This window comes from Cyclopterus lumpus, chromosome 21, assembly GCF_009769545.1.
Source record: "Cyclopterus lumpus isolate fCycLum1 chromosome 21, fCycLum1.pri, whole genome shotgun sequence".
NCBI classification, from domain to species: Eukaryota; Metazoa; Chordata; class Actinopteri; order Perciformes; family Cyclopteridae; genus Cyclopterus; species Cyclopterus lumpus.
In genome coordinates, this window is record NC_046986.1 from 17902897 (window position 1) to 17918047 (window position 15151).

At 43.2% G+C, this 15151-nt stretch overlaps 1 protein-coding gene across 4 annotated transcripts in view; it reads right to left on the reverse strand.

The window, feature by feature from the left end:
• The window catches only part of caska (calcium/calmodulin-dependent serine protein kinase a), a 93432-nt gene that overhangs the window by 3071 nt on the left and 75210 nt on the right, over window positions 1-15151 (reverse strand). Inside the window, exons 14-26 of one of the 4 annotated variants that reach the window (XM_034561354.1) lie at window positions 14243-14323; window positions 10496-10684; window positions 10319-10397; window positions 9579-9664; window positions 9356-9424; window positions 7647-7715; window positions 6921-6956; window positions 5028-5069; window positions 4355-4551; window positions 4130-4245; window positions 544-624; window positions 368-448; window positions 62-264 (exon numbers count right to left, since the gene is read on the reverse strand). In XM_034561354.1, coding sequence (XP_034417245.1) covers window positions 62-264; window positions 368-448; window positions 544-624; window positions 4130-4245; window positions 4355-4551; window positions 5028-5069; window positions 6921-6956; window positions 7647-7715; window positions 9356-9424; window positions 9579-9664; window positions 10319-10397; window positions 10496-10684; window positions 14243-14323 — 1329 coding nt within the window. The remainder of the gene's footprint in view (window positions 1-61; window positions 265-367; window positions 449-543; window positions 625-4129; window positions 4246-4354; window positions 4552-5027; window positions 5070-6920; window positions 6957-7646; window positions 7716-9355; window positions 9425-9578; window positions 9665-10318; window positions 10398-10495; window positions 10685-14242; window positions 14324-15151) is intronic. The other 3 variants (XM_034561356.1, XM_034561355.1, XM_034561357.1) reach the window with 3 other exon arrangements.

Sequence of the window (15151 nt, forward strand, 5' to 3'; positions counted from 1 at the left end):
CACACACAACACAACACAACACAACACACACACCCCCCCACCCACACACACACACACACACCTGAGGTTCAACGTCCAGTATCGCTATGTGTCCCTCTTGGTGGATCATCCGGATGGTCTCCAGCCGCGTCCCGTACATGGCGTCCTCGTGGCTGCCGTACTCCAGGTACTCGTTGTTGCTGATGTCCTGCATCATCTGGTCGTGGGAAACAAAGTAGTAGTTCTTTCCGTTCTCCTCGTCCTTCTTTGGAGGTCTGGTTGTGTCTGCGGGACACCGGGAGACACAGAGCATTTACAATCCCCCCCGACACTCAAAACCGCTGCCGTTCGCTGCGTTTCTGTGGAGGACCTCGATCGCGTGTCTTACGTGGAATGGGGTAGGCGAATCTGTCGGGGTGTTTGGTGATGAGTGTGTTCTTGATGTGTCTTCTTCCCACTCCATGGGCCCCTGACAAACACACACACACACACACACACAGTCAGCAAGGTCAGTTATTAAGACAGGCGTCCCCATTTCACACGGCTACCCTGGGCAGAACTCACCTAACAAAACTAATGTTTTCCTCTTGAAAGCCGGAAGCTTCACGACCTCTTCATACGTGACGAGATCTAGTTGGTCGAACACTGCCGGTGGGAGAGAGAGACGTCAGAGGATGCGGAGCAAAGCAGTTAGATGGGAACGCGAGTCGTAAACTGGTCTGGTGACTATGTGGTGAAGAGGAGGACGTCGTTGGGTCACTCATCAAATCAAACTGGAGAGCTGAGATGATCCGTGAAGTGATGAAATAAAAACCCTAATAAATACATCTGACCAGGCAGACATTCTTCTGGTAAGAAAAGCCAGCATAGATGAAAGGATGATGACTGTGCCTCTGTTCAATCAAATGTTGCTAGTTATCCAAACCTGATATATATTTATGAGTGTTGGAGCAAGAACTATTGTGAGGCGACTGTGGGTCAATGGTTAGCATGTCTGTCTTTCAATCAGGGGGTTGGCAGTTCAATCCCCGCCCTAGTCGATGTGTCCTTGAGCAAGACACTTAACCCTGCATTGCTCCCTGTAGCTGGCTCTATGGTGTATAATGTAACATGTAAAGTGTCTTTGAGTATCTTGAAAAGCGCTATATAAATTAAATGGATTATTATTATTATTATTGTTAAAACTGGATTGAGGAAAAGAGGGGGACAATAAATGTCTGCTGCATATAAATAGTGAATATTTCTAGCTCTTCTTTGTCTTTGATGGTTAAACTGAAGTCTCTGACTTGTCAAACAATTGAAATCTTCCAACTTCGGCGTTGATAAAATGTTGACGGGCATGTTTTACTCTTTTCTTTCAATTTATTTATTACATTATTTCTAATTACATACATTTTAATAAAATGGCGGAAAATAATTCCTAAGAGCTCAAGGTGGCACATTAAAAGTCTGCCTAACAACCAGAAATATTCAGTTAACTATCATATATGACAAATAAAAGCTTCAAATGCTCACGATGGAAAAGCTGAAACCAGACATATAGTATTTGCTATAATAATGACTACAAATGCTCAATATTGATACTTATTTATTACTTGATTTTGACATTTCCCAATGATATTAATTAAACTCTGCAACTTTTTCCTCTTAATAGATCACAAGTAAACTATGTATTTTTGTATTTAACGCCAGGTGGGAAGGTCACGAGCATTTCTCTGTACAAGAAAACGCAGACCAGAATAAATGAGACAAATTGTGTCTCCCATGTTCTCGAGCGGAGCCGTTTACTGTACAATATGTTCTCAGCCTCTGTAACATAAGCCGCCACCTCAGGGTGCTGACGGGTGAAATTCTATCCCATCAAGCCACCGGCTTCTCTCGTGCAGCAGGAGGCTGCAGACCGGCCAGGAATAATCGTTTTAGAAATGGGGAAGAACCGAGACGCTACGTTGTTAGTTAACAGCAGAGTCTATTTATATTTACGCCACCGTCTTCTGGGTCGCTAACGAGCACACGAGACCAAACGGTTTTAAAAAAGAAATGGGTGAAGATGAACATCACGTCACACAATATCTGAGAAACTAAGCTACACGGTTTCAGTTTCATCTCAGCAGTCTGTTGGTTTACCAAATCAACAGAAACCAAACTGAAACGCTGGCAGTGACAGCTGATGGAGAAGAAGAAGAAGAAGAAGAGTTGGTTACTGTCACTGGTTGTTAAGAAGAAGCAGAAGAAGAAGAAGAAGAAGAAGAAGAAGAAGAAGAAGAAGAGTTGGTTACTGTCACTGGTTGTTAAGAAGAAGCAGAAGAAGAAGAAGAAGAAGAGTTGGTTACTGTCACTGGTTGTTAAGAAGAAGCAAAAGAAGAAGAAGAAGAATAAGAAGAAGAAGAGTTGGTTGCTGTCACTGGTTGTTACGAAGAAGAAGAAGAAGCAGAAGAAGCAGAAGAAGAAGCAGATGAAGAAGAAGAAGGAGAAGCATGAGAAGAAGAAGGAGAGTTGGTTGCTGTCACTGGTTGTTACTTACATGCAGAGAGGCCGTTCAGTAGGAGAAAGCGAGAGAGATGGAGAGGAATTACAAAATGTTACACACACACAGCAAGAAACAACAGCTGGGGGATGGAAATAGTACACAACAATATACTGTTGTTGTTGTTGTTGTTGTTTGGAGGGTAAATTCACCCCAACAGACTGTGATCCGTCAGGTTTCAGGGGAATAAAAAAAGTGTTCAGGGAAAATCAGGATTTCTTGCCATAAATTAAACTGCAGTTAATTGGTCATAAAATTGTTGTTTTATATAATTCTCCAATTGTATGTTATTCTTTCAGATTATTTTTGTTTATATAGTAAAATGTTGTTCTTGGAGGTGGTCCAACCTTTACAGTGCTGACCTGAGGTTTCTACTAGAGTTGCACCGTACCGATACCAAAACTTTCCGTATTGTTACAGCATTACAACAAAGTTTAATAACTTACTTTGGAGACTACAAACACGTTTTGTGTGAAAGAATAAAGACATTGGCCGGTTAAGTCTGATTGAACTGGTTCTCCTCACAGATCTGCTTCATTCACGAGGTCAGAAGACATCTTTGTTTCAGTGCTGACAAAACAGAGATCCTGCAACAGTTCTTTCTCGGGAGAAAGAATTTTGTCGAAAATTCCTGAGAAACACAAGTTAGTACCACTAACCTAAGTGAGACTACGGGAACTAGCGGTTTATGAATCAGTGTCGATAAAATGGGTGAAAGTCAAAGAGAAGTCTTCACTTTAAATACCGGCGAATAAATGCAGCTGACTTTGGATCCCATGCATTCATGCATAACTATTGTGTTCCCAGTTGCATGCTGTTCATTAAAGCAAAGATGTGTCAGTAAAGGTGACACACACACACACACACACACACACACTAAAAAAATGGAGCATTCATTACTCGTCTTCTCTCCTCGTCCAGCAGCTAAGTTGCCGCTTTCACTTTATATACACACACTTGGATACACACCTCAAAGCCACGTCATAAAAATAACATTATTATTATTACGGAACTCTCTCACTTTAATACCTCGTTCCAGTTGTTCACTAACTGGGCTCTTCAAAATAATACTAAAAATTAGAAGCTGAATCCCTAATAAAAATAATCATTAGTTGCATCCACACAACCTGTGATATTGGTTCATTTTAGGTGATCATAAGCCAAGAAGGTTGGAAACCACTGTCCAAAATCCACTTTATCCGTCTTTTCGTCTGCTGTTCTTTAAATAAAAAACTTAGTTTGAAACTAATACTCACTTAAAACAACACACAGCGAATTTATGCATTTATGCAACATAAAATAGTTTCTACAGACCACCTTATTTAAAATTCAGGGACTTATTGGCTCAAAACTGCTATCAACGAGCTGCCCATATTTCCCAAAATTGTCCCAGTGCTCTATAATATTTCGGCGACATTGACGGCTTTTCCCGCGATCGCTGGCCGAGGCTCGAATGCTACGAGATCCTGTTACTTACAAGCTCCACCTCCAGACACACGGATGGCCAGACATGCATGCTGTCTGGCACTCACAAACGATGAGTAAAATGCACACATGCACGTGATTATAGATGTGTGTGTGTGTGTGTGTGTGTGTGTGTGAGTGTGTGAGTGCATGGCGTACCTGCGTTGTGCTTTGCCAAATACTTGTCTTTGTACTGCTTCTTCTTCTTGCCAAACCAGGTACAGCTGGCCTGCTGTTCCTGCTTGGTCTTCTCCATGGCGATACACGCCACCCGCCTACCAAAAAACACACAAGTAGTGTCAGCTGAAGGATAGTAGAATGGTTTCTCTGTGACCTTCGTCTTGTGTGTGTGTGTGTGTGTGTGTGTGTGCATTTCCCTCTCACCACTCCTGCAGTTCAGGTGACGGGATGAGGCCCGCCGTGGCATTTTTCGTGTTCTCCAGCTTGCCCTGCCACCAGTTGTGGTCGTCCTTGGAGATGATCTGGATGATGTCGCCCACCTGGAAGCGAATGCCGGCCTCCTTGCAGGGGATGAGTTCGTCTTTGGAGGGGTCGTATTCAAACTGAGCCCTCACGTAGATCTGTGGCGAAAAGGCGCAGGTGTTATTAGAGCTACCTGAAGTAGGGGGGTGGAGGGGCTTAGGGTTTCCAAAATAGAAGTGGTGTGTCAACTGAAACCAGTGAGTGAAGGTGAAAGAAACAAACAACTTGACAGGAATATCAGAGTGGCTGGATAGTGTATTTACGCACTTCATGGCAGCTAGAACTGAAGTAATGAGCTGTGTATTCTGGTTGCCAGGTTGGAAACTGGTTTCCAAGGAAGGTCTTTCTCCAGTGAGATAAACCCAGACACTGCTGGGCTACTAATGAGCCTCTCAACACACTGGTAATTATGGCACAGGCATTGTTTATGTGTCCATTAGTTCAAAACAAGTCATTATTCTGCTTTATTTCCGTTTCTAACCACAGCGTTTGGGACAAATGTGTGTACAAGTGTTTTATATTTTTGTAATTGTTTTGGGGGGTTGGGGGGTGGGAGCGAGAGGCTGTCTCTTACCTTAACAGACATTTTGTCCTTGATTGGAGGTCTGGATACAATCTAGGATTTGAAAGCATCACACACGTCATGCAGCAAAACAGCTATGCAATGTCTTAACAGCAGTATGATGGAGGCCGAGGTTGGTGGAGGGGAGAGAGGCGTGGGTGGGGGTTGGGGGGGGTGATAGAGGTGAGACAGGACAACGACGTACAGCTTCTCTTTCAGAGCAAAAAGCCTTGTAGCATTTTTAGGAATTATGATCTTCATATTGTCAAATTGGACTCAATTCTAAGACGCGGTGGACTCTGCTGCCCTCTGCTGGCAGGATCTGCTGTGACCCTTTGAAGCCACAGGAGAAGAGTGACATGATTTCTTGGTGAGTGATGTTGCATCATCTCAGTGGACATTGATGATGTCAGTGTCAGGAAGGTGCTCACAGATCAAGACACTATGATGGGATGAGACGGCAGTTATGGAGGATTGTTGTGATGACGCAAACGTTTTAGTCGGCTTGAGGTCGAGTCATATCTGACTGTAGATCAGTGCTTAGGGGGATCAACAATGCCTGTACCATTATTACCACACACATGAGTGAAGGTAGGGAAGTGCTACACTGCCAGGGTGATGACAACAGCTGTCACTCATATTAGCTTGATATGACCATAAGAAAGAAAACAAGTAGAGGTCTTCATAGGTTCTCTCTGGAACAGAGACCTGACCGGGGACAACAGAGTCTGGCTGGATCCAAACCAGTCACATCGGGTGAAAGCAGGCTCACGTCCTGGAGCAGTGTCCGTATGTCTAGTACAAGAGTACTAAAGAAAAATAAATTGTATATTTCAATAATTTATTAATTGTTGTAATCATTAAACAAAAAAGCCAAATAGTCTCTGGTACCAGCTTCTTAAACGTGAGTTGTTGCTGCTATTCTCTGTGTTAAATCATTGTGAATTAAATATATTTAGGTTTTTGAACCTAGCTATTTGAAGAAGTATAGCTGTAGAATGTTGCACTATTATCATTTAATAAACCAAACAATTTAAATCATGATTTGGATCTGGTCTGATTATCCAAAGGTGTAAACTGGTCTTGTGGCTTTCTTTTGGATCAGGTCTCTCTTAACGTATTTACTGGTATGCACATCAGAGTTCCGGAAGGTTTGTTACACCCAAAATTCTGGACCTGTGAAGACCTCTACAATCAAATACTTTTAACCTCAGAAGTGTGTGGGTTGAAGAGCACAGGTGAGGAGAGAAGGATCATGGAGATGTGTGGATCTCTGGCTTCCGTCAGACTGACTGAAGCATTTGCATTAATAACCCTCTGACTGTTTTCCTCTCTCACTTGAAGGGGAAGCATTATGTGCTCTAAATCAATGAAATCTAATTTCCCCAAAACACCCTGAAAACAAAGCTCCGTTTGAATCCAGATGCATTCGCTCTCCTCTCTCTCTGAGCTGCTGACAGCTGAACAGCTGCAGCCTATTTTGGAGCAAATTATACATTTTAAATTCAATGCATTTTGGAGTGGGCCCAGAATCCCATAGTTCTTCATTAATAGTTTAAAAAGAGGTCGGACCTCGGCCATTTGCATCATGACTGACAGTCTGAACTGCTTGGGGATCAGCCAGCGGCCACAAAATGACCATCTAGCTCATGAATCCAAATTACACTGATGAGTTTGTTAAAGCAGAAAAGACACACACACACACACACACACACACACACACACACACACACACACACACACACACACACACACACACACACACACACACACACACACACACACACACACACACACACACACACACACACACACACACACACACACACACACACACACACACACACACACACACACAGTTGCATACAGAGAGTACAGGTGAGAGAGTGAGTGACTTTTATTCACCTGTCGACCTTTGGGCTGAATGGTGGATGGCAGGTCCTGTGGAGGTAAACCGTTGATGACAGAAAGACTTGGTTAAGCAGGAAACAACTATTAAACGTGTTTAGAAAACATGCATGCATGTCAATCCGCAATAAAAAAAAATAAAAAAAGACGAGAGAGCAAAGTGGAAAAAAGATCGGAGTAATTCTAATCTGTTAAAGCGGATTATCTGGCTGTTGAGCAACCAAGCAAGCACAGAGCAAGCAAAGCAGCTGCACGTTCATCTGGAGAAAGAGGAACTGCAGAAACCTGAATGGGTTTAACGGCGGGAGCCCTGAGTGTGTCCTCTGCATCGCCGTGACCACACGGGTGTGTCAGCAATGAGGCGCGGCAGCACGCAGCACACTTCATGAGGCACACCAATTTGCTAACTGAGATATCGGACTGGGGGGTGGGGGGGTTGGGGGACCTTTTGGCTCAAACTGATGAACAGGGAGAAAGACCCGGGATCGACTCAGGAGATCTGCGGCACGACCCGCCTACTGCTAATTCTGCTGCCATAGTAACAACTCAAAATAAAAACGAACACAATCCGGTACAAAAACGGGTCGACTGGCGGCCAGACGCAGACGTCAAGAAATACCACGACACATCAACGTGACACATGAGACGCACCGGGAAGGTGGGGAGAAATGGTTGTGGGTCTGTCGGTGGGGTTTTTCTGGGTGTGGGGGGGGGGGTCCTTACCAAGATAGAACTGTTAATGCTGGAGTGGCCATTGGCAGGGGACTGCCTGGAGGTGTTGGGGGACTCTTTCTGAAATAAGACACAGGTCAGCAGTGCCACACACACACACACATATACACACACGCACATTCATGAACCTGTGTAGACACACACACACACACACACACACACACACACACACACACACATACATTTCTGGGCAGCGACCGGAGGGATTTGTAGAGGACAATAGAGACCCACTACAGCTGACGTAATGAAATGCATCAACCAGACATGGGAGACGACATCATCAGTCGACCTCCGGCCTGCAGGTCCTCACATCACCACAGGGGGGCGATATACCAACGTTAGATTTCTCATTTGAGAGACCATGAGGTCATCACTAACACGACTGTCACAGCTCAAAGACTAAATATCTGTTCATAGAGCAGCCGGTGTGTGCCGGAGGACCAAAAGAGCTGAAATTAGAACTAAATAAATGTTTAATGTTTTTATAGAATGATTTAGGAGCAATATATCTCAAATATAACGATTATTTAGCTTCAATGTGAAATTGGAGAAGATGAGAAGGCAACTGAAATATGTAGTTTCTGCGTACAATTAGATAGGCTCTCTGGAATGTAAATCACTAAAGCAGAGAATAGATTATGACTAAAGAGAGCTCTTAAACCAATTAAAAAAAATAAAACAAAATTACAATTTACGTTGAGGTTAAATCCTGCGAATTGAGTATTTCAAATGTCTTTTGATGGTGGAAAGAAAAAAGTAAAGTTTATTCTTAACGGAGTTGTATTTGGACGTCCTTTCTCTGTCTTCAGCTAAACATGGCATGTGCTGCGGTTTGCATGGATGCCATTCCATAATATAAGTTGTGTTGTGGCTGAGCAGTCACTGAGTTTAAGCCTAAATAAAGAAAACCACATAACCATGTCACTCCGATTTTAGAATCTTGGAACTGGTTACCAAATGCCTTTTTAAATCCTTTAAAAAATAATCTAACTAATTACATGCAAGGTTTCACAATAGCTGGTGTCAAATTACATGAGTAAATTCCCTTCTGTCCCGAAATGCCTCTTGGATCCACTGGTGAAGGCCTGATACCTGTTCCAGAGTCCACAACAAGGGGCAGTAAAGCTTAACACTCCTTTTTATGTCTATGTCTTTTGGTCGTCGATGTCTATCCGTGTGTTCAGGACCGAATGGTTCTGAAGAGTAGAGCGTGTGTCAACAGCTGTTTGAACAAGGGGGTGGACTAAATAAAAACAATCACATATAAATATAATATACATATTCTAAATTTCCTCGTAGTAGCTTTGATTAAATAAGCACTGTTTTTAATTAATGCACCCGTCTTAACAAAAGCCAAACATTTTGAGCTTTAATGGACTTGTATTTACTGCGTAGATTTAATTGTATGTGGTTTCCATTATTTTGTCCACCCCTGTAAAGTGTACACATGGTGGTATTGTACAGAGGTGTCACTGATTCCTGTGTGTGGGGGTGGGGGTGGGAGGGGGTCCGGTATCTTGGTTGTGAAATTGGTGTGCTGTAAATGCAAAACACAGAAAAACACACACACACACACCCCTTACACACAACATACTTGGGTTACACACACTCAGTAACCAGGCGAGCAGTTAGTAACCAGATCAGGAGCTCACAATCAGCAGAAAAGAGGGCAGCAGCAGAGGAAGAGGAGGAGATGTTACCTCACACGAGGAGCCCTGTGTCCGGTAACTTGGCACTATTTTGAAGGTGATGCTTCCTCGCATATCCCTCTGTGGACACACACACACACACACACACACACACACAGTTTATTCTGATCTTGTGTTGAGCGTGTGACATTTTGCTGATTCACACAGAAGAGATAAACTGAAGCATGAACTAACGCTTAGTCATAAGCTTATGCACACGCACACGCACACTCACCAGCATCTTCTGCAGCTGCTCAACCGTCTGGTTGGCCACGCTGATGCTGTTGATCTCCCGGATCTCGTCTCCTATATGCAGCGTTCCTGAAAGACAAAAGTGGAAATCAAACCTTTTCTCCTCATTAAATAGCCTCGCTATATTTCATTAGCCTCCGTTGCTCTTTTTCTCCCAGTTTTGCAACTGTAAGTAAGGGAGAAGAATCCTCTTGTGATAGAAGTGGCTTTCCAATTACCACACGATAAATCAACTGGGGATTAATTAACAGCATGCTACCGTCACAGCACAACAGAAGAAGTGTTGCGTTCAACCACAAGAGCAGAGACAAGCCAGCTGTTGAAATGTCTGGAAAAATGGATGCATGTGCACACCAACCATGCTGGGTTTTGTCTCCCGTTTAAGTGAAGATGAAGGTTTCCTTTCTAAAAAATTATTAGTTTGTTTAGAAGAAAATCTGGAAAATAACAAGATATCTTCTGTAAACTAAACCCTATTTTATTATTACGTAATTGACGCGGCCGTATGTGTGTGTATATATATAAAAAAAATATATAAAATAAATACATATACAAAATATATATATATACAAAATAAATATATAAATATATATAAAATATTATATATATATAAAAAAATATATACATATGTATAAAAATATACATATATAAAAAAATACACACACACACACAAAAGTTATAAAAACTGTGGCGTATGCATACATTTAAGTTGTGAAAGTGTACCTTGTCTGTGGATCATCCCCCCGTGCATTATCCTGGCAACGATGCAGTGGTTTGACTCGTTCATCTTCAGCGTGATACCCTGCACAATGTAACGCACAAACACGTGGATCCAGTGGCCGCTCCAGTGATGACAAAAAGCGTCAGCGCGAGTGCAGTAAAACATGTTAAACTGTGTACCATCGGCTCATCTGTGTTCTTCTGGAACTGGACCAGGCGGACCCTGGTGACATTCTCCAGGTCCATGTCCCCGTTGTTGCTTTCTGGGGAGTCTCCGTTCAGGTAGGGCGAGGTGGGCGGAGGGGTCACCCTCAGAGCCTCGTCACTGTAAACCTCGTGGGCCACCACGTCGTGGGCCTGCAGCAAAGCCTGTGGACACGCATGCAAACACGGTTATGTGTTATGAAGACACAAATACAGGAGAATCAGAAATCTAAGGAAATGTAGTTATGGAGGCTAACTTCTCCAGGATTGTCAAAATAAAGCCTGACCAGAAAAAGTAGACAGCATTTAATTTTCTGAATTTATTTTCTTTTGCTCCGGTAATCCAACATCCAGACTATTAATCTATCAAAGATCGTCTGATGTGTTTAGTTACGATAAATAATAACAATGTAGCCTTCAGACGGCTAGATGGCTGCAAAATTAGTCCAATATTAATCACAATGCCAATGTTGGCTTCTAAAATAAAATGTACATGATCGACTGCTATATTGAAATTTAAAAGTGAGCACCGCCCAGAGAAAACTGAATATCAAATCAAGCGCCTGCACTAACAGCCAGCCATCAGGAGGCGATGGAGGTGACTGAGCTTCCCTTTTGGGGGATGTCATGCCACCGCTGCACAGGAAAATGAAAATGCATTGAATTCAGCTCAAGGAGAACCTTATCTTAAGTCTTATTTAATGCAAATATTTGTACATTAAAACCGAGAAAGACCAACATAAATATTCTGGCCTTAAAATCAATGAATAATTGTGCTAAAAAAGTATTCATGTTTTCTTCCAGGCAGATCTTTGTGTACATAACTTGCTAGAAAATGATAAAGTTATTTATTTAATCAAATTATTTATTCAGGTTTAATCATTGCTGCGCTTCTGACCCACACACTCTGTTGGCAGCCACGTATGATATTAACAGACGCGTTTCTGAGACTATTCTCAGCGCAAAACTGTAAGATATATTTAGACATAAGTGCCAACGACTCGCTTTGTGCCGCCTCATTTGAACCAACGGGGCACCGAAATACCACATTTGACTCAAAGTGCGTGGAATACTGCAAACAAATAAATAATATTGTCTCAATGGTGAATAACACTCAGGTACATGGGCAGCAGGGGAGATTTACACCGCGACTCATCAGGTGCCTTTGGTGTGCTGCACCCCCTCCTCTGTCTGTTTGAGTTAAAGCGGCATGTGTTGTGAAGCTGCAGAGCCCACTGGTTCCTCAGTGCTCCACTCCACTCGTCTGACAGACACAGAAGCCACTGAGTGACACTTTAACAAACCGGTCTCAACTTCAGAAGACAGCAATCAAACATCAACAAAAGGGGAAACCTGTCACCGTCTTGCGTCACATAAACACGCTTGAGCAGATCAGGGAGGCAGAGACATGAAGGCAGTGGCAGCGTCTCTAACTTCTATGTCAAACTACATCACACGCAGAAGAAACTTCACGTTGCAAGACACAGAGGAAGTTCAGCTTGTGTGTTTGTGTGTGTGTGACTTTGCCCTAATGAGGACGGGGTTAAGGGGTCAACTCATCACCTCCCTGCTGCGCGAGTGTGTGCATGAATGAGTGTGAGATAAAGCAAAGCGGCACAAGAGGAAAAAAAGATAAACGAGTACCAGAGTTACAGGGGAGAGATTTGAAAGATTATCTGGTGTTGAATTATATGAAAAGAAAATACTCAAACTTCATCACGGGCGTTGACTTCATGAGGCGTTCACGAGAAAGACGCGATGACCTCAATCACAATAAAATCTTACAGGTCTGGTTTGTAATGCAGTTAGAGAAAATTAAAGGTCTTAAAGGGTCACTGTGCAGCAAGAAAATACTGAGGTGACATAAATTACTGCAGGAGGTTTCAAACAAAGAGCCAAGACAACCGTTCTACAGTTACCGTGAACCTCAAATGTCTTAAACCTTAATCTGAAGTTAACCTCAAATATTTTAAACCTTAATCTCAAATTAATCTAAAATATTTTAAACCTGAATCTGAAGTTAACCCTAAAGGAAATAGTTCATTAACATTTTTTAACAAATACACTACTTTGCTTTCTTTCCAAGAGATAGATGAGAAGATCGAAGTCACGATTTGTATGTTAATCAGGCGATTAGCTTAGCTTAGCATAAAGAGGGGAAGAAGAGGGGAAACCTCTTGCCGGCAAGTCAAACATCCTATCAATGTGCTGCTGATCCTGTGGTGAGATTGTCGAATGCCGTTGCAAGATCAAGAATGCACTTTCAACAGTTGTCGATCAGACGTCCTGTAAGTGCTCAGAAAAATGTAAACATTCACAATCAGCTGAAGAAGATCATGTGATATGATCAAAAGCACCCGAATAGCTAAGAAAATAGACCTTGTGCTGAAATGTATATATTTTTTTATCCATAAAAATTACAATTTAGGGTTTTAGGGAGAGTTTGCCCAGGAAAATAGTTCCAGTGCCAACTAACGGGCTCGGGGACATCCCTGGATCTCGCTTTCCAGGCAACCAGCGCCTGACAAAGTAATAAGTAACAGTAGTAGTTTTAACACAAATGGTGACTTGTTTGTCTTTTATTCAAGGTAAGTGGAGTTTTATAAAAACTTTTGCACACAGACAGGCTATCAGTTTTCCTATTTTCTCTCTTTATGCTAAGCTAAGCTCCTCTCAGCTCTACACGCAGAGACATAAGACTGGTAATGGTCTTCTCACTCTCCGAAAAAGAAAGCAAATACTTTGTATTTCCCAAAATGTTTGAGCTAGCAAGGGACAAAAAAGAAGACGAAGAAGCACTAAAACAAAAAATCCTCACAAGGCTCGTCTGCACTTCTCACTTGAACTCGTTGGAATGCAGATCTCTCTTCCTCCTCCTCTCTTCCTCTCTCCCTCCGTCGGTTAACGCTCTCGTAGCGCTGTGAGGGAGCCAGGCCTCTGACCCGACAAAGCACATCGCATCAGACTACGCCTTATTGACCTCCATCCACACCTCCCCTCCTTCCTCGCCTCACAGCCCGGACACCCACCCCCCCTCCTTCCATTCATCTTCTTTACTGATGTTTTCCTCACTCCTTATCACTTCATTTTGATGCACTTTTCTCTCCTTTGTCTCCTTCCGTTCCTTGTCTCGCCTGCCCGGCATCGCACCGCTCTTCTGTTGGACTGTCTGTCTGATATCTAGCAGACCACTGATCACAGGCGGAAATCAGACGCATTAATGTGATTGGATTAGCAGGGCCGGATGCCGACAGTGACTCTCCCTGGACTGGATTAACCCTCAATGCTCAGATCGCCTAATCACACATCCATTCCAGCAGCATTACTGTGAAATTATGTTTTTAAGTGTGCTCACCGTAGGCACTTTTTAAGAGGCACATTCAAGGGATATAAATAAATACCAAAGAACGGTGACCTTGAATGTCTGTTCGTCACATTAATATGTATCTGCGTTAAGCTGCAACCACTTCACAGCTGTAAGGGAAACAAAGAAGTAGAAGAATGAAGCCTCTGACTCACACCCAAGTCCGTCTCTGTTCAGCGCTTTCTAAGCTTACGAGTGAAGTTGTTGTAAAATACAGCCACTGGCTGCTGAGGCCTGCAGTCTGTCCAACAGAGGTGCAGGAGGCGGCCGAGCCGAGTCTGTTTGTTGAGGGGCCTCCTGAACCCGTCTGAGTGGTATGACGGACACGAGTCGTGTGTGTTCTTTGTCTTTTGTCTCACCATGAAATGCGGCTGGGTCAGTATCCGTCTGAGTTCTTTAGCTTCGTGGTTCTCTGGGTAGCAGGAGATCTCTTCCAGTACCTAAAGATGGAGAGAGAGAAAGAGAGAGAGAAGAGAGGGGGGGAAAAAGCATCAGTTTGTATTTACAACGCAGAAGTTCTTCTTTCTCCAAGTCGTACACACTCATCCCCTCAGCACCCTGCTGTACCTGCTGCACCTCAGATAGACGTATGGAGAGCGACCCAACAACCTCACAGAGCCCCAACCCCCCCTCCCCGCCAAACGGCCCTTGACGCCGCCTCCAACATCTCCACAGCCAATGTGACTCCACCTCTGGACACCACTCAGGGAAGCTGGTCAAGGCTCTGCCCCGCCTCCTGCCCTTTTGACGTGACTTGACAGTCAGCTCCAGTTATGTTGCGCCTGACTGGTGAATGTGGCATTGTAGAGGTGAGGCCTCTGAGGGGTGTGTGTGTGTGTGTGTACTACTAAAACCTGCATTGTCGACTTACACTCTCTTTAGTATGTATGTCAGTAAGAGAGGTGTGTATATTATGCGTGTGTGTACATTAAAGTGTGACTTATCTCTAAATTATAATGCTGTTCATTCTGTACTCATGACATCTATTGCTTCTGTCCATCCAGGGAGAGGGATCCTCCTCTGTTGCTCTCCTGAAGGTTTCTTCCCTTTTTTCCCAATTTTTCTATTATTTGAGAGTTTTTCCTGATCCGATGTGAGGTCCTGGGACAGGGATGTCTTATGTGTACAAATTGTAAAGCCCTCTGAGGTAAATTTGTAATTTGTGATATTGGGCTATACAAAATAAACTGAATTGAATTGTATGTAATTGTTGCGCTCAAGGGGCCAAACTCACCGGGATCAAAACCATTTTGCTACAATCTCAAGCT